Below are 17,380 nucleotides of genomic sequence, written 5' to 3' on the forward strand. Positions count from 1 at the left end.
TGTTTATTTACCTCAGGTTTGCTAAAATCCGCAATAAGGCACTTCGGGTGTTTTATCTGTCTCTCCAATGGTTCCTAACAGAAAAAACAAAAACCCCCCCAAAGTATTACTTCAGAGCAAGTGAGTGATTACTTGACAAAATACACTGTTATATGTCAGAGCACTAAAAGCAATGGATCTCTCCCAAAGGTCTGAAATAAGTAAGGTTGGGCTAATATGTTTTAACTGAAATATAAAATAGCTACCATTTCCCCTGTTATTCCTTGTCTTATTACCACACTTTATTTCTTTAATATTAAATGTAATAAACTGCTCCATATAGAAAATTTGGGAAAAATTGGTGAAAACATTTGTATACTCGAAAAAAATTTATTGTTTTAATCAAAAAGCTACCATATTTTCCAGATGTCAAGTTATCTAGAATTGTTACGCCTGACAAGACTTGAATAAATACTCAAAGTTAAAATTTTCTATGTGGAGAAAAGAATACACAAAGGCCAAAAAATGAACAAACAAAAACTCAACCAACAAACAATGCCCCCCTCCAAAAACACCAAAAACCCCAAACACCCACCCAATCTGAAATTTACTTGAGGCGTAAATTATCTAACTAAAGTTCGAACAGTGGCAAGAGAAAGTAATGTAGGGGCAGATTTGACTAGCTGTAGTATTTTAATCTATTGTTTTGTTCTAACTTTGGCTTGGACAAAGCCTTGCAGAGGATTAGAGTTAATAATAGCTCTGGAAAAGAAAAGGCAATCATGTTAAAATCTTGAGAACTTGCAAGAAAAAACAGAGATGTATTAGACAGCCTACAGTGAGAAGTGGCGTAAGGATTTAAGTAGCAGGAGACTTCTTATTCCCTGATACAAGTAGCCTCCACATTCTCTCTATTCAGATACTTACATTTTCCTTTCAATGCCAGTTTACAGGAATTATTTTACCCTTCCAATATATACACTGTTTCTTGAAATTTAAAAAATCAAAATTTAAAAACCTGGATTAACAAGTATGATGAATAAAAGAAATATTCTTTTACTTTAAAAATGTAAATAATTGAATAATAAAACAAACATACACTATTTCAGTGTTTGTTAAATCTTTCAAATACATATTAGTTTTATCTTTTGTCTTAGAAAGTAATTGTAAGAAGTATGATTAACTCTTTAAGTATATGCATATGGTATTCTAGCTGTAAATTTTTTCGTGGATACCAGTTTATTTACTTAGACTGATGCAATTTCCATCAAAGTGGGTGCAAATTAAAAAACAAAATCTGTTTGGACTTTAAATTAATTGTTTGGTTAACTGAGTATTTATTTATTACTTTTTCTCTTCTGCCATCTTCTTCTCTAAAGAAATATTTTTTAAGCAGAAAAAAAATACTTACAAAGCAAAATGTTTTAGGAGTCTTAACTTGGACAGCTATGCCTCCATGTAAATAAGGTTCCAGTTCTGTAGTATCACCAATGCTAAAAGAAAATGGTGATACCACTAAAAGAAAAAAAATAAGAAAACCATTATATAATGATATAGGTATTTAAATTTGAAGATTTACTGTCATAAGGATGTTAATTTTCCCTACTTTGCAAAATTAAGAAAATCCCATTATAAATCTTTTCGGGGATGGAGGTGGGAAGTGTGGGGAGCTAGACAGATTATTTTGCCAAGGTGAACTTTAGAACTTTAACAAAAATAGCCAAAAAAACTCAGAAGGGGAAAATAATGAGAAGTGTTTATTATTAGACATCAAAATATTTTATAAAGTCTCAAAAAATAACCTATTCATACTAATTATATACAATTAATAATAATTAATATAGTGTGGTACTGGCTCATGAATAGACAGGCAGACAAACGGAACAGATTAGAGAATTCAGAAATAGACCCACATGGGATACAATTAAGGTGGCACCTCAAACCAGTGAGGAAAAGATAAGATCATTCAATAAATCTTTTGGGAAAGAAACCATCTGAGAAAGTATCTATTTCAAATGGATAAAATCTTAAATGTCAAAAAAGATGCCAAAAAAATTATTAGACAAAAGCATGGGAGGAAAAAAAATCCTTTAAAACTTTGCAGTGAAGAAGGCTTTTCTAATCATAACTCAAAATAAAAGCTACAGAGGAAAAAAATGAAAAATTTGACTATATATCTATATAAAAAAAATGCACAGTAAAAACCCATCACAAGCAAAGTCAAAAGAAAAATGCCCAACTAGAAAAAATGTTTGCAACTCATATAAAAACCCTGGCAAATATGTCCTACATAGTAGTAGTTCCAAGGAATGGTGAAGAAAATGATCAACAACTCAACAGGGTTGAAGGGTGAAGGAGGTCAAAAGGTACAAACTTTGAATAAAAAGTAAGTCATAAGGATGTAATGTACAGCATGGTGACTATAGTTAATAATACTGTATTGCATATTCGAAAATTACTAAGAGAGTAGATCTTAAAAGTTCTCATCACAAGAAAAAAAATTATAACGACGTGTGGTGATAGATGTTAACCAGACTTATTGTGGTGATCATATCACAATACAAACATATAGCGAACCATTATGTTGTAAATCTGAAACTGATATAATGTCATACATCAATTATAACTCAAAAGAAAAAAAAGATCAATAACTCAACAGGAAAATGGTCAAAGGATCGCTGATTCACATTAAAGGAGAAACAGCGCTATAAACGTAAGATACTTAATCTCATGTAAAATGCAAATTAAAATTATATTGTCATACCATTTTCCTTCATAGCATGAACTACTATATGGTTGTAAAAGAATAACAAAAAGGATGTTCTGCAATTACCGCTGTAAAAAAATCTAGATATTTTGTTTAATGAAAAGGCAAAGGGCAACATGATGCAAGGGCAACATGACGCATAATATGTTGCCCTGTATGTAAAAAAGCAAAAGGAAACCTTGGAAGGACATACAAATAAGAACAGTGGATAAGTGAGAACTGAGGGGGAGCCACAGGTGGGCAGTAAACTTTTCACTATAAACATTTACCCTTTATTATTTTTGAACCATTTGCTTATTTAAAAAATTAAATAAACAGCAAGCCTTTCTTCCCACAAGCCTTATATACTAAGTAAAGAGAAAAAGTCAGGGGCTGGCCCAGTGGCGCAAGTGTTTGGTGCGCACACTCCACTGCGGTGGCCCGGGATTCGCCGGTTCGGATCCTGGGTGCGCACCAATGCACCCCTTGCTAAATCATGCTGTGGCGGTGTCCCATATAAAGTAGAGGAGATGGGCACAGATGTTAGCCCAAGGCCAGTCTTCCTCAGCAAAAAAAGAGGAGGATTGGCATTGGATGTTAGCTCAGGGCTGGTCCTCATCACAAAAAGAAAAAAAAAAAAAAACATAAAAAAAAAAAAGAGAAAAAGTCAGTAAACATCAAACTTAGCTGCTGCTACCTCTGGAGAGGGGGGGAAATTTACTCATTTTTTACTCTATTTGAACATACATATATATATTTAAAATAAGCATGTATTATTTTAGCTATTTAAAAATATTTTTCAAATAACAGAAAATTACCTTTGAGCAGTAAGTGCCAATTAATAAATGTTAACAAATAAAAAGTTTCATAAACAGCCACTCTATTTAAATATTGTCTCCTTGCCCAAAGAATTTTTGGTACAAAATGTGGGTTTTTATTTTCATTCCCTGATATCCAGTGGCTCCTCCTTTTACATGTAGCCTCAAGATTCTGATCCATCACCACAATCCACCATTGCATGGACCCCAAAATAACAAATGATAATCCCAAATGATTAGTTAAGTCAATTTTTGCAAAAACAGATACAAATTCTTCAATATCAATGATCTGAACCTGTATTTTAGATACTTAGATGCAGTCTGGGAAACAAAATCCAATAGCTTTTTTACCAAAGATACAAAGATATAGATCCAAAGTTGTTTTTATATTAAGAGTTCCTAACAGGGACTGATTTTTCCTCTCCTAAGGATCCATTTTGCAGTCATTTAAAAAAAAGTAATTCCTTTTATTAGTCTATACACTAATCACATAATTACACTTTCAAATGCCCTAAAGATAAAAGTGAATCACTCTCGCCTGAACAGGTGTAAACATGCTGTCTTTGAGTTACAGGATGTCTAGCATTGTCTTTAATTCTTTGAAACATGGCTGGAGGAAAATCACAAATATGCAGACTAATGCTGCTGTAAATTCATTATCTTCAACTTCAGATGGGCCCTAAATGATGCCTGATATCTCTTTTTTAAAATGAGTTTAAAAAGTCTCCTCAAACCTCTAGCCTCGGCACCTTTCCTCACCTAAAAAACCAGACTCCTTCAACTTCTTGCCAACGAACCCACAAACTTGCCTGCAATAACATCCATTCATTCCTTTTATCCAAGCCACTGAAGAACAACATATATCTCCACTTGAATACTTCATAGCTACCTTACTCAACAAGCCTAAACCATATTCATTATCTTAGCTCCAAAACCTGTGCCCTTTCTTGCATTCCCTAAGGGAATAAACAAGTTGCCCAAGTCAGAATCTTTGCTCACCTCCTATATGAGACAGCAAAGTTTCCTCCCAAATGTGTTAAGACTCTTGTTACCTCAACTCCCACTGCCAGCTGCCATATTATATCTTTCAGTTCCTTGAATTCTGTGTTGACTCTTACTGTTTGTCTCTGCACAGAATATTCTTTTAACTACCTTCCTAAGCCAACGCGATCTTCAAATTCCAATCAAGACATCCTGTCCCCACTGCTGCTGTCCCAAAACTTGGATAGGTTTCCTTGCTAAGTTTGGAGCTCCCAGAATGCCTGTACTCCCTTCATATCATCACTGTTTAATGCTGACATCTCCTCATTTGGATTGAATGTTTCGAGGCCAAGAGTTGGACCATGTCTGTCTGAGCTGATGTTGTGTTCTCAACACTGAGTATAGTGTCTATACTATAAATGTGCTGAATAATGAATAAGCATAAATGAATTAATAAAACACATCAACTTACCAGTTATTTGTTGTGTAGATCCATTTAAGCCTGTCATTCCATTAATTTCTCGAAATGTTAGGAATTGTCCTGTCTCAAGTTTGTGAGGATGATTTTCAAGGCAAGTCACAATGCCAGGATTAGCCTACAAATAAGAGTTATCTGCTAAAAAAGAAGTTTCACGTATTCTTTTTTTATACAAATTCCAAATCTCACACAAAAAGGACCAACCTCAAAACAATCAAAATCCAAGCCACTCTTCTCCTTCCTTAGCAAAAGCAAGCCTCTGTCACAAAGTAGTGATCAACTTACTATTTTTTTATTTTGAATGTTGAAAATATAATTTCTATGCTTGGGGGAGATGTTTAGAGATTCCACATAGGAGTTCAGATACTTCATACATTCAAAGATTCTTGTGACTTATGAAAAACATTCAAAGTTATCCAATATAAGTTTTAAAGTCATGTTATAAAAAACACCATGTGCATAAAAGATGACAGTCTAGCTTGAAGATCAAAAAAATGTAAGAAAGGAGGATGGAGATTTAAAGCCAGGAAACTGGTAGTTTAAAGGTTGCCTAACACTTTAAAGTAAAGAAATACCGTATAGCCCAGCTTATCAGAATAAACTTGGCTTATCTTTACCAAAGCGGATGGAAGAGATAGGTCAAAGGCTCTGAAATTTCCTAATTGCATATAAGCCTACACACTGCTCGAATAAGGTGATGATAATTTAATCTACATAAAACCTAATGGAATTATCATTCTCTTTCTTTCATAATTGTGTAGATTCTAATAATTCTTTTGCTGCTTAATGATTTGGATGAGAATAATAAAATTATGATCAGAAACGTAGATAAAATTAGTGTAATATGAGTTTGCTAATATATCAAGAAGAATAGAATTCATAAGGACTTCATTCAGGAGAAGTAATTTGCAGATAAGTTAAATGGGAACATTTATGATATTTTCTAATTCATTATGGAAAACCTCCATATTTCCTGCACTATTTAATAACTAAAAAGAAAATACCAATGCAATACAAGAATTCATATTATCCCTTGGAGTTTATTCTAACTGTATGACATTCTTAGGGACAAACTAAAAACAATTAGAGAAGGTAAGAGGTTGAATAATAAACCATTCTGTAAGTAGAAAGATACACAGAATGATTTTCCAATGAATTCTCCTTAAAAAGGGGTAAGAAAGGCAATATTACATTGGGTTTAAAAATAAAGCATAAAGATAGAAGCACAAATACTATTAGGTTAAAGTATATTATCATTCTCTTCTACTTGGCTTCTTTTGAGGTTTAATGAAAACTGATTGTAAAGAGTACACATAAAGTTAACGATTTAGGCCCAAAAGAAAGAGTAGTAAAAACAGATCATAATGATTTCTCCAATTCTTTTAGGAATAAAAAAAATTAAGCTTACATGATATCAAGAGACTGTGGTTAGACAATTCAGACTTTTTGACTTGAAGGTTAATTCTTAAATTTATTTTCCTTCTCCAAATAATGTTTTAGAAATATAACAAATTAGAAAAGCTTTTGTCTATGATGACTTAAGTGTGAATCTTCCTGGAGTCAGAGTGACTTACAACATACTTAGTACATCTATGATCTGACATAATAAAAAGTTCAGTAAACAGTGAATCACAATTCATGTCCCAAGGGAACATGATATAGACCAAAATTAAAATTAAAATTTATGACATAAGCAAATGTTGATCTATCAAATTATTAATGTTAGAAGGAATCCAGAATACTTTTAACTACTTAATATTCGAACGTCAATTTAGTTTTAATATAATGCAATCAAGAAATTAACAAAATATTCTCTCATGAATTACCTTAAGATATCATAAAACAATGAAAAATACTGCATATTACAATATTTTGCTAATACCGCCTTTTAAAAATAGTATTCACATCAACTTAAAAAAAATCAATCATATACACATATACAATAGTATAAATATAGAATCATACTTGCGTTATATTTGAAATGAAAATTTCTTTTGGTTCTTCTCCTGTTGTATCTAAAACTTCAAATTTATCACCAAAATCACAAAACAACCGTGACCAAATTCCATGTATATCTGCACTGATGAACTGTGAAATGATAAGAACAAGTTTAAGCTCATCAAATAGCTCATCTATTTATATAAAGAAAAAAAAAGGCTCAACTATCTTAGGCCCTTTCATGACAATTTCATTTATAATTAAGTATATCCTTTGGGATATAAAGTGAATAATGAATAAGATAAATTATTTGTCTGTAAATTGGTTTAGGAATCACAGATTTTGGGAGCTGGGATTGGATATCTAGTGTTACAAATTAGAACCAACATCAGCACATCATCATTATCCATTCTATGATTTTTAAATAAAAATTCCTGCCTTGCCCTAAAAATCAAGCATAGTGTATAAGAAACAGATATCTTGGTTTAATGGTCTAGCAGTGAATTCTTACTTTTTATATTAGAAGAGAAGAATGGAGTATCCATTCACCAAAAGCAGTAGAGTTAATGGAAAACAGAACAAAACTAAAAGTTGACAGTAGAGTCAAAAGAAAAGGGGCTGAGGAACTGACAGTGTACATCAAAGTCAGGAAAGGTAAAAATCAGATTCTTAAACAGAATCACAAACATTTTATTAAAAGCGATTTTTATAATACACTCTTTCCATTCTAAGGATCTGTAAAGAAAATGGTTTGTGCTCAAAATTACTTTTAGAGCTATTGATAATACAAGAAAAATTCTTATTTGTTAATACATATAATCTTGTATAAAGTGGTATTTTTCTAGGAAAAATTAAAATCTATTGATATTTGGGTATAAGAATGTAGCTCATTAAAACAACTTATACCATCTATTATATGAAGTAGTGAAATGACTAATAGAAGACTACCTCCTACTTGATCACGTCCTGTCTTTACTATTAAAGTAGGTATAGATACTATTTTTTATAAGACAAAAACTGAGCAGAAATTTAGTTTTTTTTAAGCTTAAAAGCTGTAAACTCGAGGACAATTCCTTTCTCTTCAAAACACTTTAAAGTAAGAATATATGTATCAATTACGTAAACAAAGATTTTAGTTTATAACCTAGTATAATTATTTCGTAAAACTTCTGCGCCGTTTTAAGTTTACTGACTATTCTGTCTTTCATCTGCTTAAATTATCCACCATAGCACAAATGTTCTACAGAGTGCAAATATGCTATATAAATACCAAAATCCAAAAATTTTCAGCACACCTATTTTATATAGTATGAGTATGGCTTGCTGCCTATCTCAAGGGAACAAATAGCTTTTTCCTTTTTCCAAAGAAACAAATGACCCCACAAAGGAGGTGGAGTTAGTAATATGTATTCAATTGCAGGGGAAGGATTTTTTCCCTCTAAACCTCTTTCCAGTCTTCCCAATGTAATACTACTCACCTAATTAATCTGGACAAAAATCTAGGAGTCATTCTTTCCTTCATAACTCACATTCATCCATTCTCAAGCTCTGTTAGCCTTTTTTACAAAAGATACTTCTAATTCAATGATTTCTCACAATCTCTATTCCTACCTCTCTTGAATAAGGCACCAGCATCTCTCACCTGGACTACTTCCTTGGCCCCTAATCAGTCTAGCTGCCTCTACTCTACTCTTATAATGAAACAATTTTCTTTCTTTTTGGTTTTGTGATTCTTTCACGTTCTTAAAAATTACTAAGGACTCAAAGAGTTTTTGTTTATGTGGGTTATACTATTGTTATTTACTGTTAGAAATTAAAACCGAGAAAAATTAAAAAAAAAAAGAATACATATACACATGTTCCATTAGCTGTCAGAGCAACGATATCACCACACATCACGTAGACTCTGGAAACTCCACAGTGCCCAGTAAGAGAATCAGAGTGAAAAAGGCAAATAATATTTCAGTAATATTAGGAACAGAGAGTTCAGAGACTCCACGAAAGGGTCTCCTTGGACCACACTTTGAAAATTGCTGCTATAGTCAATTCTTTTTTTTTTGTCAGCTTTTTTTTTTTTTGGTGAGGGAGATCAGCCCTGAGCTAACATCCGTGCTAATCCTCCTCTTTTTGCTGAGGAAGACCAGCTCTGAGCTAATATCTATTGCCAATCCTCCTCTTTTTTTTTTTTTCTTTCTTCCCCAAAGCCCCAGTAGATAGTTGTATGTCTATAGTCAATTCTCATTACAGCACAGCCAGAGTGATCTTTTAAAAACATAAATCAGATCAAAACTCACAGGCTTAAAACTCAATATCCTCAAAGATCTATAAGATTTGGCCCTCTACCTACTTCTCCAAACCTAATCTGTGGTATCTTTTACTCCCACTATCCTCTCCTCTTTACCCAAACTCCATTCTGGTCCTGCTTGGTTCTTGCTGTTCCTCAAACACACCAAGTTGATTTTTACACTTGCAAGTCTACACTTGCTGTTCTCTGTGCTTTGAACGCTCTTCCCCAGATCTTTATACAGCTGGCTCTTTCTTGGTATTCAGGGCTCTATTCAAATGTCATCTCCTCAGAGAGGACTTCTCTGACCTTCAATCTAAGAGAAACAACACTGGCCACCCGCATCCCAACATCATGCAGACATTATATTCTATTCTTTACCTAGCTTTTTTCTTCATAGGACTTGACACTATTTGAAAACACATCATGTATTTATCTGCTTGCTTACTGTGTACCTTCCCTACTAGAAGGTAATCTTCTTGAATAGGAAAATCTGTATGTCCTATTCACTAACGTATTCCTAGTACCCAGAATTGTATCTGGTACATACTAGATGTTCAATGACTATTTGTTTAAAAAAAAAACAAAACCAGTGAACCTCTTGAAAACCACCATCATACCATATTTAAATTTAGATGATGAACTCAATGTTTATCACCCTTTCCCTTCCTAATCTTAATTTTTCCTTAGTTGGCAATTTGCCTATAAACCAGATTTAGATCTTAGTTTTAAAAAATGGAAATGAATTATGCCAAATTAAAAAGAACAATACTATTGTGACTGCCCGAATGTAAAAAGAGCTTCTTACATAACCCACTGAAAAGCTACAAATTCTAACAGTGAAAGTGTTCTTCCTTTGGTTAACTACATGTCATTATTAAGTGATACTATTACCTTAATTGGAGGGTGCTGAGAACGGCAAAAGTCATTGATCTTCTTCTGCAATGCAAGTTTGATCTCAGTCAATATTACACACTGTTGAGAAAAATACAAGAAATTAAAGACTGGAAAAACCAAAATTATTCTGGTAATATGCAACTTCTAAATCAGAAGCATACAGTTTGCATTATACTAAAAATACATTGTTCTCTTTGTAAAAAAATACTACCCTACTGTAATCCATTCTAAGGTTAATACCTTCATAAGTACAGAACAGCAAAGTAAAAATAACATATACAGGGGAAAATACGCCCACATTAAACTCAATTACCAAAACAGGTTTCACAATTAGAAGCAAAACTTAATATCCTTCCTATGTGGTCTTTACGTACTCCAAATGATTGGAAATTTTATCTGTTACTGCCTTGGAAATACTAACCTAGTCACCAGAATATTAATTTAATGCTAGCTCAAAGGGGCACCAATTACATATATATTTTTTATATTTATTTCTTTTATGTATGTATGTATGTATGTATGTATGTATTTATCTTTTGTGAGGAAGATCAGCCCTGAGCTAACATCCATGCCAGTCCTCCTCTTGCTGAGGAAGACTGGCCCTGTGCTAACATCTGTGCCCATCTTACTCCACTTTATGTGGGACGCCACCACAGCACGGCCTGACAAGCAGTGTGATGGTGCGTGCTGGGATCCGAACACCGGTCGCCAGCAGCGGAGCACGTGCACTTAACCGCTGTGCCACCGGGCTGGCCCCGGGGTAACAATCATATTTTTAAAGAGGTACATTAGTTGGCTTAGTTTTCCTTTACTTCTGAGATTCAACAGACACAATATAACAAACTTTTGCTTTATGACTATGTCATTAGTGAAACCACCAAGTATTGTTATTTAAGATAGCAAATTATAATTTTCAATGTTTACTTCATTTGATTTTTATATGATCACCCTGTGAGATAAGTAAAAAAGGTTTTATAATCAGATTTTATCATAAGTAACTTAGACTCATATAGGTCAAATACTTTCTTAAAGTTACACATCTATCAAGTGGCAAGAGCAGAGCTAGACTCTTAGTCTAGAGCTTTTTTTGCTGCTAGTTTCCATGAATTGGATAACTTCGTTTCACTGCAAATATCCAAGTGTGAATTTAGTTTTATTTATCTAGCTCAGAATATGATGTGATTCCTGTAGGCAGATATACTCTCATAGGTCTGTCACTATATACATCTCACTGAATGCAAGGCTCTGACCATTTTTACCTGAGCTATTTCTCAGGATTGTATTTGCCTTGTGCAAACTTGAGGAATGAAGTAATGTCTTCCTCTGGGAGCAGGAGCAAGCTTATCTACTGCTTGCTATACAACAGCAGGTTCCCAAAGCTCAGCGTTGCTCTCCTCTAACGGAATCCACTAAATGTGCAGGCATCCACTGAGCTCTCTATATTGCACTAGTGGGATTTAGAGAGGAGGCAAAAGCAAACGAGGCAAATATGGTGCTCACACTTCTTATCATGCTCTGAGTAATAAAGTCCTTAGTCTCTGACCCAGAAATCTCATTTTTTTCTGCCAATATCCATGAAATAGTAACAGGTTAACTTATTAGCTTGTAAATGGGGTAAAATCAAATCCTAGACCCCACACATACTGAATCTCATTGAGTTTTAATTTTTAAGACTATATTTTCACTTCTAAAAGTTCTATTTGGTTATTTATCACATCTGCCTGATTGTTTGCAATAGTGTCCTATTTTCATATTGTATATTTAATCCCTTCTTTTAAGATTTAGTCAGTTTGACCTTTTATATTTTATAGTCACTATCCAATAATTCTATTATCTGAAATTCTTGGGGGTTAAATTCTATTGTTTGTTATATCCACTGACTCTTGATTATGCTGAACTTCTTTTTGCTGTCTTGTTGTTTGGTATTGTGAGCTTGTAACCACAGACCAGTTTAAACTGGCCCCATCTTATCAATGACAATGCTCAAGTTAGCCTGCAGGGGCATTTAGCCAAAACTGCAAGTCATGTAGCCAGAGGATGCGCAGAGGAGAAAATTTTGACCTGAAATAACACCTGGAACCAAAGACTCTCTCCCCATGAAACCAAAGGACTAGGACATGACCAGAACTCGAAAACTGGACTCTCTTCAGAAGCAAGGGGTCTGCTGTCCAGGAAGACCTGGTGTTAAAAGCCCCTTTCCACACTTTACCATAAATGATCTTGTTTAAAGTACTTCCAATCGAAACCTGTCAATCAGTGCTTCCACACACCAGCCTGCCCTCCCAAATCTCTTAAATTGTACCCCAAAGCCTGGATCAGGGAGACAGATTTGAGAGCCTTGTCTCCTGTCTCCTTGCCAGCTGACCCCACAACCAAGCCTTTTTTTTTCTCAAAAGCCAGTGCCACAGTATTGGCTTCTATGCACATCAAGCAGCGGGCCCCTGCCCGGTAACAAACATCTTCAGAGGAGTTTTATTTTTGGAATATCCTGTAGCCTAGTTGAGGGTATATTTCTCTACATCTGCAGAACTTTGTTTCTGTTTGGTATTCTGTGGTATATCACCAGCTTAGTACTACTTTTTATGTTAAGTTCTCAGCTTGGGAAATTTTAGACTACAAATGATCATAAAGTTGATCTCCAAATTTCTGTGAGGACAGGCCTATGGTTATGAATTCCCAGGGAAGATCTTCATTTTTTCATTCAGAGCTCAAGAGAAAACAAGACAAGCTTCTTGTTCTGATGGACAAAGATTGTTCTCAGCCACCCTTTCACTGAGGGTGTAGCTCTCTGAGGTTGCGGCTTTACAAAGAGGAGGTAGGTCTCAATTCCACTTCTCTCTCTCACGTAGACCTATTTTGTATCTTCTGTTTCTGGGTGACCATTAATTCCCAAGAAACGTGATTACTGAAACAGGCAACCCCTGTCCCTGAAAGTGTCCCATAGCCAATAGTTCACTGGTCTTTTTGCTACTTATTCATTTTTGGCCTCTGAGCACTTCCTTTACATTATTTTGAGCTCAGGCAGTCATTTAAAAGGAAGACTATTGGGGCCGGCCCCGTCGCGTAGCAGTTAAGTGTGTGCGCTCTGCTCCTGGCGGCCTGGGTTCGGATCCCTGGGTTCGGATCCTGGGCGCACACCGATGCACCGCTTGTCAGGCCATGCTGTGGCAGTGTCCCATATAAAGTAGAAGGAGGGGGGCGCAAATGTTAGCCCAAGGCCAATCTTCCTCAGCAAAAAGCGGAGGATTGGCATGGATGTTAGCTCAGGGCTGATCTTCCTCACAAAAAAAACAAAATAAAAGGAAGACTATTAAGCAATTGTATTGTAGGAAGTATATTAAGCATCTTTGTTTTTTTTGTTGTTGTTAGTGCCACTGGGTCGATTACAACTCCTAGCAACCCTGTGTATAGCAGAGCAAAACTCTGCTTGGTCTTTTTGCGCCATCCTCTCACCTTCTGGTGGAATATCAGACAACGCTCTGCTGCTATTCATTGGGTTTTCATGGCCAATTTTTTTAGAAGTGGGTGGCCAAGTCCTTCTTCCTAGTCTGTCTTAGTCTGGAAGTGCCACTGTAACCTGTCCACCATGGGTGATTCCGTTGGTATTTGAAATACCTGTGGTATAGCTTTCAGCATCACACCAACACAAAGCTGCCACATTATGATAACAGAGATGGGTGGCGTGGCTCCCCGACCGGGAAATGAACCTGGGCCTGGGTGGTGCGCCCCGAATGTTAACCACTAGACCATTGGGGCTAGCTAAGCATCTTTGTAGCAGGATGAATTTCAAGTTATCCAGTCCAGAATGGAAGTCTACACTAATTTTTAAATGGGTATGATGTGATTATAATAAGAAATACATATTTTGGTGGCCATATAAGGTTCCTGGCACATAGCTCCTAAAACTCTGGTAATTTCCTATATAAGAGCTACAGGGGCATCTTTTGTTATAATATTTAGTTTTGTCCCAGTTCCTGAAATGGCTCGAGGGATAAAGGTGAAATGGATGTCTTTTGTTATTCCTAACAAGCTCCTTTCAGCCACACTTGAGTTTATGTTTTGGAATGCCCCTAAGGATGGGAGCTGGTTGCCAGGGGATCAGTTTATGTTAAGGAGGTGACTTTTGGAAAGCCCTTAAGGATGAGAGCTGGTTGCCAGGGGAACCAATCTTGTAACTTGAGGGTCAGAACTTTCAGCCCCTTTCTCCTAGACCTCCAGGGAGGGGAGAGGGGTTAGAGACTGACTTAAACACTAATGGCCACTGATTTAATCATTTGTGCTTGCATAATGAAGACTCCAGAAAAATCCCTAAACTAGGGGCTCAGAGAGCTTCTGAGTTTGTGAACATGTGGAGGTGCTGGGAAGGCGGAATACCTGGAGAGGGTTTGGAAGCTCTGTGCCCCTTCTCCCATACCTTACCCTATGCACCTCTTTCATCTGGCTGTTCCTGAGATATATCCTTTTATAATAAACCAGTAATCTAGTAAGTAAACTTTTCCTGAGTTCTTTGAGCTGTTCTGGCAAATTAATTGAACCTGAGGAGGGGGTTGTGGGAACCTTTGATTTACAGCCAGTCCTCAGAAGCACAGGTAACAACCTGGACTTGCAACTGGCATTGGGAAGGGGAGAAGGGGAGCAGTTCTTGTGGGACTGAGCCCTTAACCTGTGGGATCTGAAGCTATCTCCAGGTATACAGTGTCAGAACTGAATTGAATTGTAGGATACTCAGCTAGGTGTCCACAGCATTGAACGCTTGGTGTGAGGGAAAAAGCCACACAAATATGATCACACAAGTGCCAGAAATATGGAGAATACAAAAGAAACACAGGAGTGTTTTTCCTAAACAATAGGCAACACCTTAATTTCTTCACAGGGAAAATCTGGGTCAATCTAGTCACTTTCAGAACATCCAAGGTGCTCACAACTTTTGTTGTTGTTATTTATGGTTACCTAAGGTAGACTGAATTGTTGATCAATATTTATTTACTCCTCTATAATTGAATTCTATATGTCACCCTTTGCCCGTGGCCTTAGGACAACAAGAGTGTACTTTCCTGCTCCTTGACTTCGGGCTTGACCATGTGACTTGCTTTGGCCAATGGAATATTAACAAAAATAACACTAACAGAAGCTTGAAATGTGCTTGGATGGCTGGACTTGCCCCTTTGTGTTTCTGCTATTGCCATGAGATCATATCCTAGGTAGCCTCCTAGTCCCAGAAGAGAGAACCATGGAGAGATCAGACTCTGGAGTTCAAGGTCAACCTAGAACATCTGATCTCCAACTGACATGTAGATGCATGAGAAAGAAAGAAAATGCATGTCACTATAAACCATTGAGTTTTAGGTAGTTTTTTATGCACGTTATTGTGAAAATAGCTGACTGATATAACTGCTCTGTGAGTAGTTCTTAGGCCCTTTCCCTAAAACGGAGCATTTGAAAGGTATTATTCTAAAGGAAGTCTTTTAATCCAAATTTTTTGGTTCTGCTCAACAGACTAGGTTAAATTAATTATACCATATTAATACTTAATGATTTGCCTTGGAATCTGTCAATAACGTCTACTATAAAATGGGGTACCAACCTGGTATTTATCTAAGAAGGAGAGATCCGTGGTTTCATTTAAAGGAATAGAAGATGATGTGACATGAACATATGGATTTAGTTCTGCAATACGTTGAAGCACAGCTTCCGCCCTAAAAAAATAAATAAATGACTTTTACTATTCTTTCATTCAATACACTCAATACACTCAAACTTGAACACTTTGATGACAACAGAGGAACTTGAATCTTATAAAATTTCAATGGAAAGTTAATAAACTATAGAGTAAGAGAAAAACTAAGATTTATCTTTATAGATAACTATACACTCTTGAGATGTAGCACACTATCGTATTCCATAGCAAGCCAAATAATCTCAAAGTGTACCCTTATGGTTCCAAGATCTAAGCTCCTTAAGCCTTTTAACGATAAAGATCTCCTTTAACAATCTTAAAGAAATTCATTCCTAGGTAGCAATGTGAGTGTATTAAAAATATGAGCAATAAATAATTAAATAAGTATATGTCAATACTTATTTATCTATGGTAACATGAATTTATGGGGATGAGTTAAACAACTTGAATGAACTGGTGTTCTGGGTAGAGAAAATATTCTAAGTAATGGCAAGAGAAAAAAAACTCTTATGATAATACATCAAAATATCTTATCTTCACCTGTTTCTCATATTAACAACATCATCTTCACAGACAAAGAAGTTGGTTCCTAGATCCCATGCTTGGCATTTTTCTGTATCATGAATTGTAAGTGCCTTCAAAAAAGAGGAAAATATCTGTTAAAAGTCAGGAGTAAGACAAGGATGCTCACTATCTCCAATACTATTTATACTGTATAGGAAGTATTATCCTGTGTAATCAGACAACAGAAAGTAATTAAAGTCTTAAGAATTGGAGAGGATATAAAGTTAGATCCATTCACAGATGATATGACTATATACATCCGGAAACCAAGAAAAATTAATGGAAAAATACTTTAAACAGTTATGAGAATTTAAATTTAGGAAAGTAGCATGGTATATAAATCAACATAAAAAAATCAAAAAAATTCACATAACCAAATATTTCCAAATGCTCCATGTTCAAAGTAAAAAAGACAATTGACTAACTGGAAAGAAAATTTGTAACTTATATTACAGGCCACAAATCTTATAGAAAAAGGGGCAAAGTATATGAACACGAAATATACTGAAAAAGAAATGCATATGGCCCTTTAAAATATTTAAGCATGTTCAATCTTGCTCAAGAATAAAATACCTTTTCTCATTCATCAGAATGGCATAAATCCAAAAGTTTGACAATATATTCTATCGGTGAGAGTGAGGTGAATCAGGCATTCTCATACATTATTGGTAGGAATGCGAAGTGGCACATTCCTTTCCAACCTCAACGGAAAGGAATTTGGCAGTCTCTAGTAAAGTAACATGTGCATTTATCCTTTGACACAGCAATCCCACTTTTAAGAATCTATCCAAAAGACACACTGAGAAAAATACAAAGACTTATATATAAGAGCATGGCAGCACTATTTGTAATAGCAAAAGGCTGGAAATAACCAAAATGTCCACCAATGAGGAACTGGGTAAAATAATATATGATATATCCACACAATGTATCTCCATGCAGTTATAAACAAAGAATGAAATATATATATATTTATCACTATGGAGTAATCCCAGGATAAGCTGTTAGGTGATAAAAA

General features: G+C 35.3%; 1 protein-coding gene across 2 annotated transcripts in view; it reads right to left on the reverse strand.

The window, feature by feature from the left end:
• Positions 1-17,380, reverse strand: part of UBA6 (ubiquitin like modifier activating enzyme 6) — a 76,682-nt gene that overhangs the window by 36,902 nt on the left and 22,400 nt on the right. For both annotated transcript variants that reach the window (XM_087434394.1, XM_004419108.2), the window contains exons 5-11: positions 16,339-16,433; positions 15,706-15,817; positions 10,119-10,199; positions 6,968-7,090; positions 4,997-5,120; positions 1,391-1,494; positions 12-74 (exon numbers count right to left, since the gene is read on the reverse strand). In XM_087434394.1, coding sequence (XP_087290520.1) covers positions 12-74; positions 1,391-1,494; positions 4,997-5,120; positions 6,968-7,090; positions 10,119-10,199; positions 15,706-15,817; positions 16,339-16,433 — 702 coding nt within the window. The remainder of the gene's footprint in view (positions 1-11; positions 75-1,390; positions 1,495-4,996; positions 5,121-6,967; positions 7,091-10,118; positions 10,200-15,705; positions 15,818-16,338; positions 16,434-17,380) is intronic.

The sequence above is a fragment of the Ceratotherium simum genome, chromosome 8, assembly GCF_057802395.1.
Source record: "Ceratotherium simum simum isolate JZ-2026a chromosome 8, ASM5780239v1, whole genome shotgun sequence".
Lineage (NCBI taxonomy): Eukaryota > Metazoa > Chordata > Mammalia > Perissodactyla > Rhinocerotidae > Ceratotherium > Ceratotherium simum.